This window comes from Crassostrea angulata, chromosome 3 (assembly GCF_025612915.1).
Source record: "Crassostrea angulata isolate pt1a10 chromosome 3, ASM2561291v2, whole genome shotgun sequence".
Taxonomy (NCBI): Eukaryota; Metazoa; Mollusca; class Bivalvia; order Ostreida; family Ostreidae; genus Magallana; species Magallana angulata.
The window spans coordinates 4,631,337-4,654,378 of record NC_069113.1 but is presented as its reverse complement, the minus strand read 5'-3'; the positions used below and the strand labels follow the sequence as shown (position 1 = coordinate 4,654,378).

General features: G+C 34.6%; 1 protein-coding gene across 1 annotated transcript; it reads left to right on the top strand.

The window, feature by feature from the left end:
* Positions 1-798: 798 nt before the first annotated feature.
* LOC128178353 (probable G-protein coupled receptor CG31760) lies at positions 799-23,037 on the top strand. The gene is made up of 12 exons (XM_052845471.1): positions 799-1,301; positions 8,212-8,683; positions 9,162-9,332; positions 10,588-10,714; positions 11,045-11,380; positions 11,625-11,693; positions 12,028-12,137; positions 15,907-16,121; positions 16,214-16,352; positions 18,472-18,577; positions 20,794-20,934; positions 21,093-23,037. The coding sequence occupies exons 1-12, from the start codon at positions 1,235-1,237 to the stop codon at positions 21,210-21,212; spliced, it is 2,073 nt and encodes a 690-aa protein (XP_052701431.1). The 5' UTR covers positions 799-1,234; the 3' UTR covers positions 21,213-23,037.
* The last annotated feature ends 5 nt before the right edge of the window (positions 23,038-23,042 follow it).

Sequence of the window (23,042 nt, the reverse complement as noted above, 5' to 3'; positions counted from 1 at the left end):
CTTCCGACAATTTTTTTTTTAAAATAGAAAAGTTTAATTCAAAATAAAATTGGACAGTCACAACCCAATATCATCATTTTATAGCAAAAATTATTTCAAGACGATTAAATTTGAAAAACTTGTGAATTCGTGACAGGCCTAGGATTCTTCTGTTGAAAATTAATCGCATAGGTAAACTCCAATATCCATTCGTTTAATGAGACCAGTGCATTAAACAAGTTTCATCAGAATCAACTACAGAACTGTAGCCCTACTGGAGACATGGGTTGACGGGCCCTAGTTGCAGAGCTGTAACTCTACTTGAGACTTGGGTTGATGGGCTCTAGTTGCAGCACTGTAGCTCTACTGGAGACTTGAGTTGACAGGCTCTAGAACACACAAAGATGAATATCCTTAAATTAGTTTGTATGTAAGTTTAAGTGCGCATTCAATATACTGCTTTTGTATGGATAGAACTGTAGTTTTTCGGTCCGTCAACCCTAATTTCCAGTAGAGCTAAAATGTAAATTGAATTTTTTTTCACTTAACCACAATGACGAGGCGTAGACCGATGAGAGAGAGAGAGAGAGAGAGAGAGAGAGAGAGAGAGAGAGAGAGAGAGATTTTAACTCAACAACTCTATGGGCAATCATTATCTGTAATTAACGTACGGTATACCTTACATGCAATGCTTTCAGTTTCATCTACAAGAACAATCAAGAAAATCCCTGAGGAGACCATCATAGCCAGTCATTCAAAAACCTGAAAATAACATGCTTTTTGCATGATGTCTTTTTGTAGTGATCTGTGTAACACGGACAAGGTCTCGAGAGACAAACATTGAAGTGAAAAGGAAGCGGCAAGGATCCAACGTTAAAGCTATAGTATTTGAAACAAGTTCAGTTTCGACTGGTTACATCACCCCTATGATTTACCTGTTGGTGGACAATTGAAGTCGTAAAGCGCATTCATATTGAAATATATCCAATATCAATACAATCTCTGGCGCGGATGTTATCACACTTCCCGAGTTCCCGTGAATATCTGCACTCGTCATCATGGCCAATAGATTTACCTTTGTTCAAAAATTAATTTCTCGCAGTACACCTCTGAAACATATTGTGGGAACCTAGTGAATTCTTTTTGAACCAATTACCAAGCTCCTGTCATATTGCAGCGGGATCAATAAGGGAGTGACGGCCGTGTAGGTATGGTTGATTGGGGAAACTGAAGATGCGACAGACGACGCTCAGAGATGGCGCGAGTTAGATACCTTGAATTTCTTCTCATTATAATGGAATTGTATCCTCCGGTCCACACAGGTAATTTATTTTGAATTCCGTTACTAATAACTCTAATTTCGAATTATCCCCGAATGAAAAAGAATGCCGATATATTTCTGTTACTTGGAATGAGCGTATTTGCAGGCTATCTATGAAATTTTCATACCTGATGATTGCGCAAACATCCTTTTTATACGAGCACGGAGATTAAAAAGAGTTTTTGTTGAGATTGTTCATCTTTTACAAATACCCACAGGAGTAATGCACCGTTGTAATGTTTGGTGGGTAAGCAGAAATAACTGATTGCTATAACATTGTCTCAGAGGTAATTTCGCCGACCTGCAGTTCAAGGTAAATGAAAAAAAAGGGAAATCTCTAGTTTGGTTTTGAGTTCCTCAAAGAGTTATAGAAGCTTTTCGGTTTACTAAAATGATGCGTGAAAACGGAAAGGTTGTAGAAGTAGGAAAAGAGGTGTGTGGCCGAAAAATATTAATCCGGTCCTCGTTACAATGAGTAAATTGTTGAATCTGTTACGTTAGTCCAGGAATATCTGTAACTAAAGCTAGCTAGCGTGACTCTGTCAAATGCCTGCTATGGTTGTTGTTTTTACACGTTCATTGATTTGTAGGTTAGTTTCCAATTTCAAACTCCATATATAATGTAATTATTCATTTTGGCGAAAGACAATAGGGAATTAAAAAAAAATCCATTTAACAAATCTGGTGCATTTAACTATCGTCATATTGAATACATGTATTTTCTAAAGTGTTATGGATTATTGTACAAGAACTCCGTGGGTGAAGTTTTTTTGGATAGGAACAGTCAGGGAACAAATCAATTTGCCCTTTGAATGAAATGTACAAATGTCATCAATGTTGACTTGAAATTGGAAAAAAATTATCTAAAAAAAGTGAAGACCCATTTAATAATTAAGAACTCAATAGTTATTATTAACATTATTTCCATTACATGACGTTTTAGATTTCTTCGATTTGAGTGGTGTTGACATGTCATGTTATCATTTTTCGATAAACATCAACGAAGTTAATATAATTGTTGTAGGTTCCCGCCAGGTAACTGAATTTTTCAAGCTCTGACTCCTATAAAAGGCTATAAAACTACACCCTTCTCAAACTGCAACGATGAAACATAAAATACACGTATGCATATCATAGAGCAAAAAAAAAACCCAAAAAACCAACACCCCCACCCCCCAATATAAACAGCAACAAAACAAAACTTTGAAGGGACTTACACACGATTTGACTTAATATTTTATTTTTCTATTTTCGATGTTTATAATGACAAATATAGAAGTTTAAAATGCTATGTCAAAATTTGAATGTCAAATATCAAGTTATAAGCAAGATACAGGGTTCATAATTCTTTGTTTTGTAAACAAAGCTCGATTATTGTCATTGTTTACATATGTGTTGTATTGGTGTAAGTTTCAATAAAATACAACTTTCTTTTGCTGATATTAGTATTTATGAAGATGTTAAATTTGTTTAAATTGTTTTTACAAGTCATTTTGTCTAAGAAATGGTAATTCTCTACATTATATTTTTTGTAAACAACCATAAGACTCGAGCTTTGTTTACGTTACAATCTATTCTTACCTCTGTATCTTGCTTGTAACTTGACTTTAACATTCGATATTTTGGTCAATCATTTAAAATGCACCAGTAAACCATTTTATGCATAAAAAATAAAAATAAATTTTTTGATCTCAAATCGTGTCTAAGTCCCTTTAAAGGAAACATTGCCTGAAATAGTAAATAATACCATTGCAGATGGCCGTTTCATCTTGTTTTAACACCTTTAATTTTAATTCTAAAGGGCGCATTATGATAACTATTAGGTTATAAAACAAGTAGTAGTTACCCCAGTGATGGTTATGTGCAGACGCCCGATGAACTTGACTACGCTCCCTCGTGTCATTATGACCACGCCCATCGGGTATCTACAGATAATCAACGATATGTACTTGTATCATAGTTTACCATAATTATTAATTATATTTTATTATAGTTAGTGGAAGAGAACTTCCCGGTGTACAATGCAGTGCCAAATGTTGGTCTTTACATTGCACTTTGTACTCCATGCAGATCTAAAATGACTTCATGTCCCCAAAATTAACAAACATTAATTACTCTTATAAAGAACTATATATGATAAGAGGTAAATTTGGCCCTCACAAATCGCCATATTTTAAGTGTTTCGGGTACAATAAAATGTTAACTAATTTTTTAGAAGAGTTGATATAAAACATATTTTTCATCTATTTATTTGATTTATTTGCACTCACTGGCAGTATATGACGTCGGAAGTGACGCCATTTCTATAATTCAATCAAAATCAGCCAAAAATTGACATTTTTCTTATCTATTTACGAATGGGAAATATAGAGCGCATGCTTGAACAAGGAAAATTTTTTTGTCACTTATTAGTCTTGGCTAGATACATCTCTGATTAAAATATTTTATTTGTTCAAGAATGCGCTCTATGTTTTCGGAAGGAAAAACTGCTTGAAAACAAGCTGTTTTACGCTAAAAATGCAAAATTGGCGGGAAAAGGTTGTATTTAAAATGTCATATTTCTAAATTGTGGGCACTTGAATCAAAATGAATATTATGTAAACATATCACATACATATCTGTACTAAGAAAACAAAGAAAATGATGATGTTCTTTTGAGGGGGGCCATTTTAGGCCCTTATCATATATAGTCCTTTTAAAAAGAAATCACAGAAATGATTCAACTGTTCTCTGTTATATTTTTATTTCACACTCGTCATTTGTTCTAAAGAATTTAACATTAATACAATTTCATGTTTACTAACCCATAGTTGTACAATGCTTTTGTTTCGAAATTATATTTATTAAATGATGGTAGTTATTCTTTAAAAAATCCTATTTGACACTTTATTCAATAATATGTGTTTAAACAAAATTGGTTGAGATTGTGGGGATAGTTAAAAAAGAAGTGGGGGTATGTACAGTTAACCAACAGTGAACGAATTAACAATAGCAATACGCCGAGCTATGGTACAAACACAGGAACAGTATACTGGGAGAAATTCTTGGGCCTCCACGATTTTGGGAGGCAAAACACTATATCAACAATAAACACAAGGTTTTTCTTTATTATGAAGGTTGGTTAATAATTATCCACCAGATCCACTTGGAAGTTTAAAAATAAGATTTTGTTAGCCATAAACCTTTAGTGAGCGAAGAAAACCCTAAAATAATTTGAAAGATTTAGAAAATTTCCTTGTATTTCATATTTGGTTCATCTTTCCGCCACTTGAGAATAGCCTTAAAAAGATCTTAAGCGATGTAAAATCAGAGGCGCTCACTGAGAGAATCTAGATGTCAAAGGATTGTTTATAATTTATCAACATTCAATTTTATATGGATGTGGTTTTATATTTTTTAAGTATTTACCAACGAATTATTATTCAATCCTCACTCTAAAGTAGCTTGTGCGTTAATCTGATTGCTCTTGTTAACATCAACTAAATAGAAAGCATTTTAAAATTTAACAACATCGTTGCATTTATACTTTTGAATATTTTCTGTATAACTTTTCATCGAATTATATAAAATCATTTTAGATTTTTTTTATCTTTGACAAATGCATTAAGTTCAAAGGCCTCTGTAAATAAATAATTCTAAATTTTACTCTCAAATATTATTCTCATATAGCGTTTGCATGAATATTTGGTCACTCGTATATGCTTTATAAGACATTAAAAACTTTTAGAATCCAGTATACATTGTATACTATATTTGTTTGGTGTATTTTAACCCGATGGTGAAATGATATCTATAATTTACGTCTATCAATTCTTTAAATGCTAACCCAGTCCAACAATTAAAAAAAATACTGCAAAAAAAATTCATAATTAGCAAAGTGTTGGCATATAAATGAAATAACATAAACTCTATGACTAATGTGTTATTTTTTTTTTACATGGTATTTCTGAGTTTTGAATTGTTTGGAATTTACATAACCTTACCAAACATTTCCTGTTCTCAGAGCATCATTAATTCTAACTGCATCAAAATAAAGAATAGGGAAGTTAGAAAATCGGTGGATTTTGATTATTCAGCTGATTACAGATATATTTCATTGAAATGACGAACTTGCGTTTTAAAAATGAATTTAAATTAAAACGATCCTCTCGAAGACGTAATACGAAGAACCAATTTACTGTGTCGTAGGTACAGGTAACGATGGAGCTATACCGAGAAAGTAAACAAATGCTGGAAGGCAGTCCTACAGATTTTCTCATTCTTTAATTCTTTAATACTTGTATTATACTCCTCACCGTTAATGATGAGTTGGTGTGGGTAGCTATCGGCGCTGTAAAGGTGTATGATCGCATCAATTGATCATAATTATTTCCTATATCTACCTATATCTACATGTCTGCATTGCTTGGTTATTCTGACTATAAGAAATTGGTAAGAATTTCTCTTGGTATTCCGAACCATTACAGAAAGCTGGGTGCTGGTGGCCAAAGATTTTATTAATCTCCGTGATACAAAGAGCAAAGGTATAAAGATACTGGAAAGTACTCAAATTTTAAATTTAAAATATTTGGATTAAAATCCCAAGGAAGATATGATGGATAATTTGATGAGCATCCGACATCCTTAAGTCGAAATAATCGATACATTTAAGGTAAAAAATAATAATTCTGGGATTTATAACGGACAAGATCTCCCATGGGGACCCGGTGAGAACAATCATTAACTGTGTTAACGCGTGTACTAATGACCGGATAATCGGAGACATGACAAAGCATCCAAATGTCGGATCTGGGCTTGTATCTCATTCATTCAACAGGTAATTTAACCAGAATCCCCCCAATCCGACCAATAATCCGTCCTGAATTACATGTCTATATTTATTCTCCTGTTGGATGGCGAATTGAGCGATCGTTCTGAATGACCCGACACTCGCCGCGGTGTTGCTGAAGCAGTCTCTACCTGAATACAGTTTTATGAACATGGGATCAAAGGGTTTCTATATTAAACAAACTCGGCAAAATCCATAACCAAAACTTATATGGGTATGATTGGTCGATACCAACAGAAAAACATGACAGCTTGTGTGGAAACACAAAATTCTTTTTTTTTTTCATTTTAGTCATTAATTTAAGAAAAGAGGCTTATCTTATGTTTTGTCATTATGTAGAGAATTTAAAAAAAACACTTTTATATCAGAAAGATGCGATAAATCACAGTGCAAACGAACGAAGACAAAGATCTCCTCAAGTCATAGTACACTGAACAGACAGATAAAAGCGATGGAATCTAGGTACATGTACCGGTATTCGAACCAATGCTGTTAGTCTTCATAACTGTCCGAACCAATGATGTCGTGTTCCCTAAGGATTCAACTAACGCTCTCGGTTTAATCAGAAGATCAAAACAATGTTCTCGGTGGTCCAAAAGATTCTTACCAATGTTCTAGTATTCTTAAAGGTGCAAACCAATACATGTACTCTAATATTCTAAATGTTCAAAGTAATGCTCTTTGGATTATTAAAGCTTCGAACAAATCATCTCGATGATCTTCGATGTTCTCACCAATACTCGACCTAAAGCTGTAATTGTTTTTAGAGGTTCGAATCTATGCTATTAGTGTTTTAGGGGTTTAAATCTATGCTATACGTGTTTTTAGATGTTTGAACCAATGCTCTATATGTTTTCAAAGGTTTGAACCAATGCTTGTGTTCTTAGAGGTTTGACCAATGCTCGTGATCTTAGATATTCGAATCAGTGAGAGGAAGGCAATCAGAAATCTCTCTCTCTCTCTCTCTCTCTCTCTCTCTCTCTCTCTTCATTTGTTTTTACCCAAAGATATTATACTTATCAAAACTGTAAAAGTACAAATATCATTTCAGTCGAATGCACTTTACAATAAAGAAGCGCAAATAATAATACCTGCTTATGTTGCAACTTCCTTAATCAATCTCGGACTGTCATTGCACTATTTACTAATTATAGAGTATTCTAACGGATTAATTAAATTTTCCATAAGTTAGACATTAAATGACTACTGTATCCAAGGCCACGAATCACATTGCCTTGGGTCTGCAGTATAATGAATAGTGTAATGACTACTTCAGGCAGTGCTTGTCAAATGAGGCCTGATTGAAACTAAATTCTAGAAGAAATTTCTAAGCTTTTTACTTTATTATCCTTAATTAGAAGTTAAAAGTTTTGTTGCTACCATTATGAGTCACCCCGACCAAAACCAAATAATCAATCTGTGTATACCTGTATTTTATCTCTCTTCCACTATTTGTTTTCAATATTGTACCACCTGAATACGGGTATTCATCCAAACTTTATGCTATTATATTTAATTGAGTTTGTAACACAAAACCCTTCGGTTTACAGACAATGATAAAAAGATAGGTACAAAAAGTTTCACATAAATGCAGACGCACATGTATTTGCAAGAGACATGCAATGAATTTCAAAACACTTCCAGTAGGATGTTATTTGAGGTTAAATACACCCTTTTATGATATTAGAATATTAAATGTGAATGTGTTTTATTTTTCTAACGCATATATAATAATAATAAGGAGATCATCAAGTAAACAATTACTTTAAAAATAAAACGTTTTGGTTCCAGAGCAGTCTTGTGCCCTAATAGTTGTTTCCATTTGTTAAAACACGTATTGTACAAATTATTACATGTGGATACATCAAACCAATGAACAGTATGAGATTTGTCAACAAACAATATACAAGCGATGTATCCTTCGCACATGAATGGCCTTCCATTAAGTATATATGAATTTAAAGCATGTTCCATCATTGGTATGTCTTGATTCCGAGAGGGACAAAAACAAAAAACAAAGACAGAACAATTGTTTCTATATTCTGTCTTGTTCATCCGTATTTCATCTTTTTATGTACTCCAGTACAAATGACTGCCCGGGAGGCCCTGGAATACGTGGCTTACGTGGAGACACACGACTGTAACGGGGGGACGGGGAACTCCCTACAGCTCCAGTTTGACCCTACGACATGGAACTCGTACGCCCTGGCCGCGGTGCGAACTGCCAACTTCCTGTCCAAAATGATCACATACAACAACAACAACGTGTCCAGTCTCTCCGAACAAGTGTTGTATTCCCTGGTAACAAACAACGTCCACTTAAAGTCGGTCATATTTGGGTCAGCAATAGCCCTGGAGCCTGACCCGTCCCTGCCCTACCCCCTGATGTGTCCCTACGCCTACAAAGAAACCGATAACTCGTCCTCTGTATCGGTTCACGCCAAAGACTTGTCCGTGAGTTACAACTACACCGACCCCCAGACGGAGTGGTACCACACCCTCCGCTTCCAGAACTACACCCACCTGTCCATCGTCACTGACCAAATCCAGCTCAGGTAATGTAATTCATGACTTTGTAAGTAGTTGGATCGTAGAGTTTTTAGTTTGTGGATCACATCATATATAAATGTTTATGATTTTTAATTCATTTCAGTTTATTCACTCATAGCATATATCCGAATGGTACACGAGGTTCAATATAACTTATACATGTATATACACTTGGCGGGAGTAACGTATTTATATCCTTTTATATACCCTTATTTGTTTTAACAAAATGAAAATATTAATCATGGAGAACAGACAGCGTCTTTTTTTGTGAATAAATGAACAAATATTATTTCTTATCAATTTATCAATGCGTTTTGGCACTTATTCTAGAAATTTTAAAATATCACTTTTTATTCATGATTGTTTTGTAACTTTATTTTAATATTCATGTGTAAACATTAATAATTGTTATTTATTCAACCTTAAAGAAAGAATCACTCCGTACTCTGACGTGAGATGTAAGCGTTAACTTTGTGTTTTAAGAACAGGGAATTCTCTGGATCCGGCCAGTGACGTCACACAGCCGGTAGCTTTTCTGGAGGATGGTCGTTGGACCAACCCTTACTACGACTGTGGGGGAGGGGACATTTGGATGGTCACTTACTCCTCTCCTTTCTTCGGACTAAGTCCAGACCACAAGTCTGTGATATTTAGGTACTATTAAAAACCAGGTTATACGAGTTAATATAGTAGTCTGTTAAACTAGCATTCAATTTCTGTATTTAATAGGTAGTATTTAACTCTTATTCTGGGATTCTAAAGTTAATAAAGTTCACAATTCTATGACATGTTTCCTAAAACAGAAAAAACCCATTGATTTACAAAATGAATTAAAACCCGGTGATCTCTTTCACTTAGTAAGTTGGGTGAATCCACATACCAATAAAGCTTGATCCCGCCATTCAAATGTGCCTTGGGTCAGAAACAACATTTTTTAACTTGTGCATGTAAATTTTCACTGATAAAATGTTTGACCTTCCCTAACCAAAGAGAACAGGAAAAAATACTGGTAATTAATTAGGGGTATGTTGTAAACAATTAATGTATGCCATCATCTTCTAAATGACTGACTTTACCTCATTGATTTGTCTCAGTAAAAATCACCTGCACCATGATAGATGATTGATTTAATTATACTTCAGAGAGATTGAAACAAAATCTAATGGAGCTCTTCTTTGTCGTGGGGGTGGGGTGGTTGGACACTTTGACGGGACCATGACCACTCTAGATTTTTTCAGAGAGGAAATGTTAAAGAAAATATTTACCTGTTTTTCCCATTTATTTCAATCTAATATCCTTTCTTTATTCAAAACTTTAGTTTGAATGACAAAAAACAGAGAACGGGGAATTTTATATATTATTCGTTCATTTATTTATTTTTGCAAACATAGATATACACAATTGGCAAGTTTACGGCAAACCATGTAAACCTTTTGAAGCATTGACTATGAGTATATGGTAGAACAATAGCAAATAAAATCACGATAATCTGAAATTACTCACTTTGTAAGATCCAGATGACAAATCGAAGAGTGAAAACCATTAATTAAAATTCGAATTATCAAGGAAAAGAGAAACATACAAGTCCTTAAAACCCGAACAGTATCTAATGGATAGCAAACTAATCGAACACACTCAAACCCTCGTAAGCATGTCTCGAGAACTAAACATTATTTTACAGAGATGAAAGAGGATGTTGTAGATGCTAGTTTCATTAACTCGCTACTTTAAAATTGTTTCCTTTTTTATGTGTAGTTACTTTTTTAATGTGCTCTTAAAACTTATTAAAAACCAAAGACAATTTAGAGACAAATGATTAAAATAGTTGTTATAAAACCCAAACGAGGAATACATTCTAACGTTGCAAAAACTGTACCACTTTATAATCGATACAATGGTGATATTGTAGGGGGGTTGCCACTATCGATATAGAACTTACTAACATCGATGTCAATCAGTGTGACCCTGACCTTGGGTCATCTGGAGGGGCCCTGGACGTATTCAGGGGGACACACAGCTGTCAGCCCACAACAGTCGTAAGTACATAGGATTTCAATACACACTGAGTAAGTTGGAGAGGTGACAAGATGCAGTATCATGGTGATGATATTTTAGCTGCTACAGCTAGAGACAATCAATGATTTTACTCATTAGAATGGTGGGCTTTATTAAGCTAACAGTAATTAAAGGTAACGTCACTGATAAGTAAACAACAGAGCGTAAAAATACATTATCTCAGACCTTTGCTCGAAGCTTTGTACAGATACATAATATTGATAATTCATAAATCGTTGCAATTGTTCAAAAACTTTGCATGTACCGTCATAATCATTCAAGTTTAACTAATGATGACGTCATTGTTGCAGTGCGTGTTCACACCAGGTAAAGGATTTACCCGCGGGGCCTACTTGTGTGAATGTGCCCCGGGATATTTCTTCCCTGACACTCATGCCAGTAACAAATACTACAATGGCAGCGAAATCGAGGAATATATCACGCGTAATAATCTGACGTATATTACGTCATATAATCGCTACAGATGCAACCAGTGTGCACCTGGGTGTGTGACGTGTACGACCGCTGCGCCATGCCTGTTCACCAGGAACCTGTACATCAAGGCTGTTGTCCTCGTACTGACCATCATCACTATTGTTGTCATCTTCATCGTATCTGTTGTGATATTCCATCTCAGAGAAAGCAAGGTGCGGTATCAAGCAGATTTTCAATTAGTTATATAAGATCACGTAAACAAATCCATATGAGGAAATGTCTCTTAATGGCTAAGGATTTCTGCTGGCAGCCATTGTAAAGAGTGAGATAGTTTCCTATCCTGATGTCTGGAATACAATATTATAAGTAAACATAAATACGAATGTATTCAATCGTTACTGGTAACCAAGGAGTATAATAAAGCTAGCCATTTGTCATTTTGTATGTCCATTTCAGATAATTAAAAGCGGAAGTCCTATTTTCCTGCTGTTAATGTGTGCCGGAAGTGCATTGATGTGTCTTCAGGTAAGATGGATAGAATCCGCCAATGCCCATTTGTTCCTCGTTTGTGAATCACGCTACAGCTCGTGTTTCGATAATCTGATGGATTCATTCCAAGGAAAACACAAGATTTTTCGATACGGCACAATTAGGTCTATGTGCTCATAGTGGGATCGAGTAATCAGTTGATATATTTTATTCTGAACTCGTCAATGACTATTGACTTTTGGTCAAGGGAATAAAAAAAGTGTTTAACTCTACCCTAGTATTGACAATGAAATCTACTGTGTAACTAATATATTTACTCTGAATCAGAGAGTTGTTTTGGATTTTGATCATTATTTACTGTCTATTTCAGCTCTTTGTGATGTTTCCTGACGCAGACGACAGACTTTGCATGGTAATGCCATGGCCGTATCATCTGGGCTTCGTCTTACTCTACGGTTCTCTCCTTCTTAAAACTTGGAGGTTGGTACATGTTGATACATTTATGTTTCAAATTCCACACGAGTGGTGCTAAAGTGACCTATTATATTTCAACCAAGAGGCACTGTGGCCAAAGGATGTTATAATACTTGATAAGCCCGGGGTTGCTAACCTTGGATTCCTGGATAGTTTGAGTTCTTCTGGAGTGTTTGATATAAAAAGATTTCGATTTGTAATCAATTCTTGCTTTATGTTTTATATTTTCAAATTAACATGACCAAAAAAAACTCCAATAAACTAAAAAAATTGTTTAAATGAATTGCGTACATAGTGCAAAAAAGATATATCAATTAGGTATTAACACAGAACAAATGCTTCCTTAAAAATACCCTATTTAATTACTGTATGATTTTTTCGACAATACAAGTATTCTATTCCAACTTAGATCATAAAACAGATAAAGAAATAATAAATTCTTTAGAAAGATTCGGAACTAGCGTGTGTTTGCAAATGGCCGGGTAAATATCTTTTTTTAATTAGTACGCGATAGTTAATACCAATCTATGTTGGAGACAACTACAATGTACGTGTGAACAATGACTGAGAGCTGCCTACGCTCTGAGAGTATCGTGTACATTGCTCTACTTCTGAGCTCGGTACATCTCAAACTCAAAGGTCTTCGGCGCGACTGCAAAATGTAGCGTATATTTTGCACCCGGATACGGAACTCTAACGGATACGGAAAAATACGGCCATTTAGAAGTGCAAAATTTAGTGACACTGGTATGATATATTCGCTCTTAAACTGTCAATCAGTCGGTCCTTTTCCATTTCATTTCTTAAATATGGGGAATTCTCATATAATTCAATATTTTCAACTGATAAGCAGAAAATTTCTACTTTTTAAAATATGTTTTATACTCTATTTTTTAAAAGATTCATACAAATCTTTCTCTAATTTTTTTTTAATAATATTCCCACATAATACAGTGGGGTAAACAAGAAGGAAATTTGAGTACAAAAAATATTTTGATTGCATTAAATCTTTTTTTTTTTCATTTTTTCAAAATGATAATAGCTTATTTTTTGCCAAATCACAGCAAGAGAATATCAGTGATAAATGAAATGTACTTTAGATTCTTTCCGTTAATGTAAATTGGTTTATTACCGTCATAAGCCGAAAAAAACCCCGAAAACCTGAAAGTTATTACATATTTGAAATGTATTTATATTATTTGTTCAATGGATAGTTTTAACAAAATAGATTTATCACTTGATTCTGCATGCACGTTCATTTAATGTTGTCAAGACATATACACAACATTTATATTGTGCTGTTAAGTCGCAGAAAGACACCGTAAAATGTACAATTTTATTGAAATTCAATTCAAACTCAATAATATAAATAGCTTTTTAATTTTTCCCAAGAGGCTTTTCGGTTACTAGTATTTGTACATGTGCGAATATTACATTCTCGTTAAAAATGTTTTGGGTCGTACAAATAGATAGTGTCTTGCATTTTGCTTTCTGCAATTCTTTTTATGGCTCTCCATTACCTAAGGTTTGTTTAGGATTTTTATTACTACAATACATAATTCGATAATTCTCTCTGGTCTTCGATCTTCAACCGTGATTGGCAAAGCAAAGAAATGCGCAACCAGTCAAAAAATTATATATGTGACCGTTTTGTGACGTCAACAAACCAAGTAATCAAAATCCGAAAATCTAAGCAATGACAACTGAAAATAATGAATTTTTTTTTATTCCTGATAGTGATTGCGGTGTTTAAAAAAAATCGGACGAGATGGAAATAAGTTCGCTTGGACTAGTGGAGATTTGTATTTTTTTTTTCAACACAGAAATCGTTTTGACTATTCATTAACACCTGGTTCTAAATACCAAAAAATGACCAATATACACTAGACTAAGGCTAAAATACTCTAAATATTCTGAATTGTGTCACGAAGAACGTGACGCGCATCCTAATTTATTTGTTTTTGTTGCCGAGACGACTAAACCTGACATTTTGCACCAAAAAGCTGAAGAGTTTCTGGTGTTCTTTACGTGTACGTGGAGTTTTTTTCTAAAAAAAAAAATTAGCGAAGAAAATGTCAGATCAAAAGTTAATAAAAAATTAATTAACATAGACCACATACAGCCCTATTCCGGTTTGTAAGAATCAAACGTCTGTCCAAAATTCTCTTTATTGGTTGGAATACATGCGTGCGTATCTACAGAAATTAGCTTTAATACAGTGGTTGCTAGCGTATGTACATTGTTGGCATACTCTCAAACCTGGCCTGGCCTCAAAGTTGGCTTAGTCTCATATTTGGACTCAAAGTTGGTCTGTTTAATGCATTGAAAATAAATCAATAAAAAAATCAATAAAATCATCAAATATGTAAAGAAAATATAAAAATAAATTTGAGAGGCCAACAATTTTGGTAGAGGCCAAACTTGAGGCCAGGCCAAAATTTGGGGCCAGGCCAAAATTTAGGGTCAGGCCAATTTTGAGGCCTAATGTGAGGCCAGGCCAAGTTTGAGGCCAGGCCAGGTCAGACCTGGCCAGGTTTTAGAGCATGCCTACATTGACGCTATATAAGCTTTGGGAAGCGGCTAATTTGGTGACATGAATATGATGGAATGCGATTGCCAAAAAAAAAAAAAACCAATGGGTCCATAAAATTCAAAATTTGTGTTTGCATGATGGTTATCAAACATTGAATGTAGAACCATTATAACAGGAGCTTGGACTTTGGGTAGTTGTGTCAAATAGCAATGTGACGTAAGCCTGTCTATTTCATTGCTGCCCACTCAGTGAAAACTCATTGAAATCAACACGATTTGTCTGGCTTACGCAATCGGTGCATATTTCACTTGAATCCAGCGTCATTTTTAACATGTTTTGACGCAAGAAATAATAGCTACGTCCTATGGAAAGTCCAAGGCCTTGTTAAAATGGTTCTAATACTCGTTTATTCTATTAAACCGAGAAACACTGTTTAAATTAAATTAATCAATATGTCAATTTTTACTCTATTCATTTCAAGATTTTAATCATTCAGATTTTTTTCAGAACTTAATGCAAACATATGCAACTTTCTGAAGAATGTTTATAGCTCGTCACTGTTGTACATGATATTGGCCTAAAAATATAGTTTTTTGTTGTAAAAAATCACCATGATAACAACAATTTAACTCTCATTGTTTCTCATCAATATACATATGTACTTGGAATATGTTTCAATGTTCTTTTATTAATCGTACTTCTCCATCCCACTATTGAATTACTCGGGAAAATTTAAACAAAATTATTTCTGTCTATGATGTTCCTTTGATGCTTGTACCAGGTCCACAGGTGTAGGAGCAAGGACCTTTCTATAGGACGAGACCTGTACCCAACTGTTTACATAGCGATTAATCTTCGGAAAAACTGCTCCATTGAGTGTACCACGTGGATGCTATATAATTAATTTACTTTGTTTTACAATCAATATCATATCGTCGTTAATATTCAAAACACTGGCTCCAAACACGCACACTAATATTAAGGTACTTTAGAATGAGTTTAATCAACTGTAAAAAAAAATTAGGTATAAGGACCTTAGACACCAAGTAAGGCGATTTTCGTGGTGATCTATAGCTTGTACTAAATAGCCGTAAGTGGATGCACTATTGCTGTCTGAACTTGCAACACAGGATGTAGACTACTACGCATATCAAACATAGCAACCGTCATATTGGGGGTAAATTCAGAATATTTAATCGGGCACTGGCTGGCTTCTTCATTGGTTTTATTTCTACTTTTTAGGATATCTGTGATATTCAGACAGGGTCAAATTAAACGAATTCAGCTGCCAGACAAGACACTGATTCGACGATTTGTTCCAATAATGGCCATCACGGTGGCCTATTTAGTGGCTTGGTCGTCAGCCTATCGAAACACGACGCAGACGCGGGAAACCAATGACGGGTTAAAGTTCACCATGTGCACAGAAAACTGGTGGTCATATTCTGCTTATGGAAGTAAGAAAAGAATTACTTTCCTGTCAATAAAATCTACTTTTTTCTATGAATTAGTGATCGCTTTTTATTGAACATTTTATTTTCCTTTTCAGTTGAGGTGCTCATGCTTTTATTTGGGGTATACCTGTGTTTCACGGTGAGGAAGGCGCCAGCTTCTTTCAACGAGAGTAAACATATCACGTGGTCCATATACAACGCCATCATCCTGAGTACATTCATCTTAATCATTGTGTGGGTACTAATTTTACATTTTACGATAGAAGATTCATTTATCAATTCTTCGTACTTGGTATTCTTCTTACAAATAAAAATTCGAGGTAGAGATGTATCGGAACATTTATCATTATCATAAATATTACCAGCTGAAGGTGAAACAAAACATTTAAAATACCATTTTGAATTAAAAGACAATAAGACAACCATATGCGAACGCTTATAACAAACATACGAAATACAGATAATGCATAAGTAATTTGACTTTCATCGAGCATAATCGTTACGTTCGTAAAAAAAGCATATTAAATCCAGCGTGTTTAACTGTGCTTTAATACAAGTTCAATGTTAATCTACGTCCGTTCATGTTGGAGCGCAGTTTCTGCATTGGCACTGATGACTTAGAATCGCATCATGCTTCATTTAAACCATACGAATATTATCATTCTACTGTGTTTTTCCATTATATTCGGTGATCTCTAAACGCAACAACCTAATCACTGCGTATGAATTTACATGTAATTTATATAAGGCGTTCCCAAACATTGATATCTCTAATACTTTTTAAGTTATCAGTTTAAGAATACATTTCGTACATGTTGTTAAAACACTCTGTTTTTCTAATATTCAAAAATTATTCTGATTCTATTCTTTAAAGCAAAATTTCAAGAGGATTATATTTTTAAGTCTCATCTCAACAGCCAATGTGATAACTAGTTTAAACTGGCTTTATAAAACAGCTGTTCTTGCTGTAACTTATTTACTCCCTCCGTGAACTGCAATTTATACCGATTTATTTAACAAAACAATTGATTTGATCAATATGCGAATGTAAATTTTCGCATTAAATGAATTACTTCTGAAGTCATCATTGAAAGCACTAGGGACCTAGTAGACGCCGATGAATACGTTAGAGAAAGGTTGGGTAAAAAACTTTCAATGCGTTCTACACACCGTGAAGATACATACGTCGCCAAATTTTAGACGTACGTTATACCTACGCTATATATGTCACCTCGTTTGCCGACGTACATGTATTGTAACGTACTTGATTCTGTTTCGCGTGTTTTGTTGTTTGCGTTCGAAATTTCATGAAAGCACTAAAAAGAAAATTGTGCAGGAAAAACTATATCCCAACGCCATGCGTTAGCGTGCTCGTAAGCATATTAATTTTAACGCATTCTACGTTTGCCAGCATGCTTGTCCTGAGTTCACGCACCTGAATACGTGTTTTTACGTCATGGTGCGACAGCCTTTCACAGAGAAATGAAACAAAATGAAAATAATGAAATAATTCATAAGTCGGCTGATTACACCTTTCATGAATTAGTTCTATTCCTTTTCATGTATAAAAAAGTATACAATGGAATGGTAGCATGAAACAGACTCTGTTATCACAGCCTTATCATTCCAGATATCTTTTTGACTAAACGTTAATGCACTAAAACAGATTTAATGTATGCATTTCTTTTTAAACATCTAAAAACAGACTTACTCTGATGAGTTACTGTCATGTAGAATCTATTGTTATATCGCTTTGAAATTTTAATTTGCCATTGTTTACCCAAAAAATTATTTCCGCAGCTAACCTTGATTAGAAAAAAGAATCGTGAAAAAAAGTCAAACACTGTAATTTACATCGTAATTATCAATGCTTTTTCATCGCACCATCGGTACATTTTTCTCTGTTTACCATTGTTTGAGGTTTCAAATTTAAAACAGGCTCCGTATCATTTTTTTTTTGTTATTGCAATATATCGGAAGTTGATAGTTAATAAAACTTTAATTTGAACTGATCCAAAGTTACACAAGTTTCTTATCAGTTTGTTGATTAGAGGACTGTTATGCCTGAGTGAAGTTGACATCCCTCTCTGTAATTAACCCCAATCGTCCCTCTGTGTGTCCCCTTTGATGCCACCTTCATCAATATCTTATTGTTCCTTTATATAGGTCGTGCTGATTACCTGAGTCGACGACTTCAATACCTAATTTTGATACGATCTGTTTTCCGAAGTTTGATTTTGGGCTTCACTTTTCTGCGTTCTCTTCCACCTCCTCATCTTGATTTGATTCGGGTTTTCTTTTCTTCGACTTGCTTCCGTTGATGAGATGGCTAATCAGTGTTTATATTTTACAGCCAATTTGTCGCTGAGACGTCCGGACCCGACCTAATGTACATCCTGTATTTTCTGAACTGCCAAGTTGTGGTGACGATTACGATGGTTCTAATACTGGCCCCTAAGGTAAACTTGAAGATAATGAGTTCCAGGCTACGGTCGATAATATGTCGTTAAATCAGTAGTTAGAGTTACACAGCATTGCAATTCAATCAAGATTTAATTATTTCCTGTAGATAATACAAAGAAATTTAAAAAAATAAAGGTATGTTATATAACCATAGGGATGTTATGTAATGTGGGTTTTACATCTCATCCAAGAAGGACAACTTTCACCCCAATGTAATTCAGTGTGACTTCGACCTTTAAAGAAGTATTAGAACAAGGTCATGACGCGGCGTTTTTGAGGAAACAGATGAGAGAATTTTGGAATTTTGGAAAAGAATCCGGCTACATTGTGCTAATTTGATTTTGATAAAGATAGTAACACTCGTTTTACACGCCTACGCAAGAAAGAAAAATGGCCTAATTAGTTTTCATTTACGTTCCATTAAAACACCCGCCGCCCCCGCCCATCTGTAACATCATATGCAGTGTACGATGTATTATATCAGTAGGACCCGTCCCTTCCGGATCGACTTGGAACGGAAGTAGATTAACATCTTCGCTAGCCAAGGGTCCGATTCTTTCACCGAGTTGAGAATAAACGACTCGGACTCTTGGCTAGCGAAGATGAAGATGATGCTAGCATTGATTCTGGCGTCCCACTCGCTAGTCAACAAACACAACGCTATACTGCTGGGTACAAAATGTAAAATTGTTGTGTTAAAAGTTACATCGATGATAGACTATAAAAATACCTTTACCAGAACGTGAAACAAGGATATATTGCTCTCAATATGAACTTCTCGGTCTTTGGTGTTGGAGCCAGGGTCCTAAAATCTATAAAACCTTACTTATATTTTAAAATTTAAAATAATAGTCATACATGTAATTTTGATTTTGTGTAATTAATAAGTAAGAAACATCGTGTATGACAAGTCGTGGCAATGAACTAGTATCCAATGAACTAGTATCCAATGAACTAGTATCCAAACGCACGTTTTTTGTATGGGATAAATGCACCCGGGGAAAATCAACACAATCAGTTAATTGAGGAAAAGTGTACCTATGTCGGAAGAAAAAAAAATAAACCTCATTGCAAACTCAAGAAGGTACCACCCCCCTTATTAAATTTGTCTGCAATTAATAGAAAATTGATAGTCCTACTGTTTGGGTTCTTTATACAAACAGGTACACGAGATAATTTATCAGAAGTAGATTTCTCATTTAATAGACAATGGGTCCAGAAAATTCAAAATGAACAATATGACATTAATTTAACAAGTGTCACTGCAGTAAGGTAGATAATTCTTAGAACTTTCCACACGATAGAAAACATACTTAAAAAAGAAGAAGTTAACCCCACTGTAGTCTGCAATTGAAGAAACATCCTTGATTAAAAGACAAAAGTCTTAAAATGATAGTCAGCGATTCTTTGATAAATGACATAAAAGGAAAGAAAATTCATAAGAAACCTATAAACCTCCTTTTGGGAACAGCAGCAAATCCTTTTTAATTACCGGCCGACAGGTATGATGTGAAAGTAATCAAAGTATTGTTAGTACTGGAAAGCGGTTAGTAAGCTTGTTTAGAATACATTTAATTGCATTAAAATTTTATGTACTAAAAAATCAACATTTTACGGTATGACTAGCCAATGCATTTCCCTTTTTGTAATACCAATGTATGAGTTTTCCGAAAACTGGACCAAAACTCAGTAAATGCTTGCAACAATAAATGAACAACATCTATACATGTATTAGGATCAAAAATGAAAATGTGAATTTGTCACTTTTGTTCCAGAAAAGTATACAATTACATCAAATGAATTGTCTTTTTAACGCAGCTTTATCAGAGAGAACGTGTGACTGAATGAGATCAATTTATAAAAATGTTATTTGTAAAAATAATAAAAAAGTAAAATATATAAGTGAAATGTGGGATTGTATTTATTTGAATTTGATTCAGCAAACGCAATTTTCTGATGTACACAACATTTTTTCATATGTGTGTAAATGGATTGTTATTGTACTGCAAAAACTCGATCTATTATAATATCATATCAAATAGTTTTCTTCAGAACAACAAATAGTTTGCGGTTGCTCTTTTTATTCTTGTACAGTGTTGATACAAGCATTTTTCACAACCTTTACGTTGGATAAGAATTTCAAGCAAATATTTTTCAGTTTGAAATGTGTCGGTTTTGGTCAGTTTCAGCTGTTGTATTTTCTTTTTTCCAGTTCTATGCCGTTCACATGAAGTTAGAAGTGCGGCGACGGGATAGTCTGCCCACCATTAGTGGAATGATGACGCAACACATTAAGAGGCCATGCCGCTCCGTGGGTGTCCAGACCACTCCCACTGGGGAGGACAATGATATAGTAAGAACAAACACGTGTAATGGTATACACGTGGTATTTTTCGATTTTAAAGAGAAGAACAATGCTGTACATAAAAAGTAATCACGGTTAACATAGATGTTCAAAATCGTATGCTTTTTTCACTTTATGTTTAAGAATAATCTTACAATTTCTTACAGATATCAAACAATGCAACGTGGCTTCCCTTTCGGAAGCGTTCCAAAGTGAGGCCAATCGAAGCTCCGTCCAGTAACAAGTACGAGACTACCATGACAATAGACTCAATCAAAAGCACGTGAGGCCAGACAGCGACCAGGACAACCCAATATCTCTACCACCATCACTTCCGTCCTGTTGGGGACGACAGCAAAACGAACGAATCAAAATAGTTCAAATTGAAGGGGAATGTTGGGGCCTAGGTGGCCCTTAAGGAAGTCCTCAAATTCAATTGGCTATTCTGAAAGTTTATCTAGACCTTGCCAACCTCATGCAGATTTCTGAAACCATTCCACTGGCTATGAAGGAAGTTGAACCCAACGCGGCATTCTTAGTTTTCTGTCCAAGAGAAAGTTTGTTCAGTATCCTCTAAGTAAGTAAGTAAAAGGGGGCGTGCCCCAGGATAATACATTCTGGTTGCAAAGTTCACTCTCTACGACATGTCATCGTCCACAGCTACATGTGATCTGTTCACTCAAGCAGCAGGAACAAAATCAAGACAAAGAACTCATCCTTAAATATATTGTTAAGATAGTCTTATTATTGCGGTTCAGTTATATTGGACCATTCGCGTAAATATTTGGGGAAAACGTCAATTCTTTAATATACCTTTTATAGTTCAGATTTGTTTTTCATAACATTTCAAAATGAACAGGGGCCTGTTTTCCCAAAGCAATGTGTCAATTAAAAAAAACTGAATACAAAGTGTTTACTGCCATGGGGACATTGCCAAGGTATAGTATCCAGAACCCCCACATCTTTCGTCAAAACATTGTCCCCTGTACCCCCTCCTCCCCCCGTGTTGTGCTAGTTGCCCTGTGTATATCTCGGTGAACCAGTCTTTTACTTCACGTCCCAAGAACGCACAAAAATGCAGAATATGCACTGTGTATATTTGCAGACCGTTGTCTTTTACGGTTTTACAGAAAAAGTCCGGATAATAATATCCATTTCTTTTTTACATATCAATCATCACCAGAACTAGAAAACAGTTCTTTTAAAATTCATAAATGTTTTGTAAATTCTATTGTTATTAAATCCCGATTCATGCAACGACTGAAAAAGTGATATTGACGGCCAAATATTGTTTGCCAGACTAAAAATTTAAAATATCTTCGAAATTTTTGACAACTTTCTGACTGGATATGAATTATTTACTAGAATATAATAACCGAGTTTGGCGGAGGCAGGAATGTTGGTTTAAAAGAATAACATTTCTTGATGCCTGGGGTATTTAGATTTATTAACAGAAAATCCGGTTCCAGCATACCCTAACAGAGGGGACGTTATTTAAAAACGCAAACGGGTTTTCCAACTCAATTTTAGTTATTATGTTTAGATGATGACAACTAATTTGGTATAATGTGAATCTTCATTTTAAAATGTATACTGAAGATTGAAAGATTGGAATTTCAGAAAAAGTAGCGGTAACTCGAAACTTTGTGAATCACTTTATCGCAAATCAAACAAAAATTTCTTGTTTGTGTCCATAAAACTAATGAATCAGCCATTTTGACCCCCCTTTTTTGTTTTGTTCATTTTGTATTGAGCAATTAACTATTTCAATATATATATTGAACTGCACGTTTAAAAAATATACCCAGTGTATAGTTCTGAAAAATTGACAAAAGTAATGTTACATTGTATAGTTTTGTCGTTTGGACACCATACACCTTCACTTTGCCAAATGAATTTTTAAAAATCAATTTTGTTTTAATGTACTTCTAAAATAAACTTACAAATACATGTATTTAACTACAACGAATCAACAAAGTTATGAACTTGCTTAATTCTGTACAGTATATTTCTCTAAAGAATGCACCCACATAATTTTGTATTTTTTTTAATTGTCCAATGTATGCTTTTAACACATCTTTTCATTTTTTTCAATAAATTTTGAGAAAAGCGGCAGA

Bases quoted from the DNA above. Each gene is read 5' to 3' on its own strand.
- LOC128178353 (XM_052845471.1), top strand. From the start codon at position 1,235: ATGGCGCGAGTTAGATACCTTGAATTTCTTCTCATTATAATGGAATTG. The intron at 10,715-11,044 runs GTAAGTACATAG...TCATTGTTGCAG, and splicing joins GCTGTCAGCCCACAACAGTC to TGCGTGTTCACACCAGGTAA. The intron at 16,122-16,213 runs GTAAGAAAAGAA...TTTCCTTTTCAG, and splicing joins GTCATATTCTGCTTATGGAA to TTGAGGTGCTCATGCTTTTA.